The sequence below is a fragment of the Papaver somniferum genome, chromosome 7, assembly GCF_003573695.1.
Source record: "Papaver somniferum cultivar HN1 chromosome 7, ASM357369v1, whole genome shotgun sequence".
Lineage (NCBI taxonomy): Eukaryota > Viridiplantae > Streptophyta > Magnoliopsida > Ranunculales > Papaveraceae > Papaver > Papaver somniferum.
Genome location: NC_039364.1, coordinates 21,637,285 through 21,639,381, shown reverse-complemented (window position 1 = coordinate 21,639,381; position 2,097 = coordinate 21,637,285). Strand labels below are relative to the sequence as shown.

The window sequence follows — 2,097 nt, the reverse complement described above, 5'->3', positions numbered from 1 at the left end:
GGACCAATAGGTGCTGGAGCTTGCATCTCCTTTAAGATGTTGCATGCTAGCATTTCACAAATTCTAATTTTCTTAATGAATCTGTTGCCAGGCCAAACATTATTCTCATAATCTGTTTGATTTGTTTCTTGAAACAAGTGTTTAATAGTTAGATGGCCAAAAGATCCACTTGTTCAGTCGCATTAGTTACTTGCATAGTAAAATAATTGACATAAATTGGACACCCACATCCAATGAATGAAGGTTGGCATGTTTTTTACTAAACTGGGTGTTTAATGAAACAGAGGTAAGACATTCCGAGATGCCAAATAATAATCTACGGTCGTTGTAAAATATCGTATTATCATCAGTTGATCTTAATTGCATATCTACAGAAAACTAACTTTCACTAATACATTATTCATATGATCTGAAATAATATTGCAATGTGTTAATCCTAAGATCTGAAATAATATTGCAATGTGTTAAACTTCATCTAGCCCAGAGAAAAAAAGATAAACAATGTCACGGCCACGTTAGATTAGATTAATGTGATAATAATTAAGTTTAGGCATGTTCTACAGCAAATCAAACTAAAGAAATTAAACCATAACACTAAACCAGAAGATGTTAAAGATCAGTTGATAATTACAAAGCTACATTTGAAGTTTAGATAAATGATATTTTTTTAATCTTGGAAACCATTTTTAATCAGAAATCTCTTATTATTAACTATTAATTTTTCTTCACTACCTTTTTGTTCTCCTTTGTTACTCGAGGTCTCTTCACGGTCATACTTATCTCGCACCGACCTCCACAGGGACAATCGAACTTAATATGCTCCCTGGAAAACGGTACATCTATAGTTGTTGTCTTTCCGTCGGAAACTCTAAAACACTCGGACTCTATTCTGTCAATACGATAATTCACCTTACAACCACATACGACACTCCAACCCTGTGATCAAAAAAACATATATTTCAGATACTAAAATTAACCTGAAAATAAGTAAGACCAAATAATAGATCTGATCAAATACTTACAAGTATCATCCCACCGGCAGTAATCTTGACGACATTTCGGGGTGGAGTACTAGATTGATCAAGTGCCATCTCGTTATCTTCGGAAATCTGTTGATAGCGGCGCTTGGGATTAGAAGCGGTAGAGGTTGGTGAGATGGAAATCAAGGCCAGTTTCTTACGGATTAAAGAACTTATATTTGATGAAGCCTCTGGCATGATATCAGAAAGAGGAGGGCGATCGTTTAGATGGAAAGGTGGTGTGGGCGGCGGCGGCGGATGTGGAACAGTGGTTGGAGTGGCAGAGAAAGACATTACCCTGCTTCAAAACCCTAACTTTTATCTTTCCGCCTTCTGTGTTACCGAGAAAAATACATATATCACCTATATAACAGAGTGACACACCACGTAGGCACGTATAGGCTGACACTCCCGTCTCGGCTCCCCGCACACGTATGTTCGATGCCCGTCGAATGGTCAATAGCCGAAAACGCTGGATATCCCCATTTTATTCCCATTCCATCATAATTGTGCACACGGAGAACTAAAAACATGTTTCTACCAGTTAATTCAATAATATGTCAACAGCCTTTTAGCAAAATCAATCAACTCATACTCTTGAATCCTTGATTATTTGTAACATCATGGGCGGAGCCAAGAATCATGGGAAGGGATGTAAAAATTTGTTATATGTAAAAATAGGCTTATTGGTAAAAAAAGAAAAAAAAAACTTTTAGGGCCTAAAATGGGCTTTGGAGCCAACTGAGCAGGGGTGCAAGTGCAATCCCTTGCAATGGGCTCGCTCCGCCCCTGTATAATACCTGTTCAATCTACCCATTATTGAAAATTCTTCGTTGAACACAAAAGATAGTAGTTACTAACAAGGGTTAAATTACAGAGAAGAGGTCCAGTTGAACACAAAAGATAGTATTTACTAAACAAGGGTCAAATTATATAGAAGAGGTCCAGTTCCTTACAACATAGACCAACAACATCCGCAAGTATTCTAAATCTCTGCCTAAATCTTTTCTTATACAACAAAGGTTACGAGTTTGAAAACAAAAAAAAAAACCGACAACAACAAAAACACCTTAAAGAT

The 2,097-nt window shown here is 36.9% G+C and overlaps 1 protein-coding gene across 1 annotated transcript; it reads right to left on the bottom strand.

Moving 5' to 3' along the window:
• Positions 1-520: 520 nt before the first annotated feature.
• LOC113300582 lies at positions 521-1,351 on the bottom strand. Its single transcript, XM_026549784.1, has 2 exons — positions 1,023-1,351; positions 521-936 (listed from the first exon to the last, which is right to left on the bottom strand). Exons 1-2 carry the CDS (start codon positions 1,311-1,313, stop codon positions 715-717), a joined length of 513 nt encoding a protein of 170 aa, XP_026405569.1. The 5' UTR covers positions 1,314-1,351; the 3' UTR covers positions 521-714.
• Between the last annotated feature and the right edge of the window lie 746 nt (positions 1,352-2,097).

Excerpts from the sequence above, each read along its gene's own strand:
- LOC113300582 (XM_026549784.1), bottom strand. The coding sequence starts at position 1,313 with ATGTCTTTCTCTGCCACTCCAACCACTGTTCCACATCCGCCGCCGCCG. Across the intron at positions 937-1,022 it reads CTGCCGGTGGGATGATACTT|GGTTGGAGTGTCGTATGTGG; the intron begins GTAAGTATTTGA and ends TTTTGATCACAG.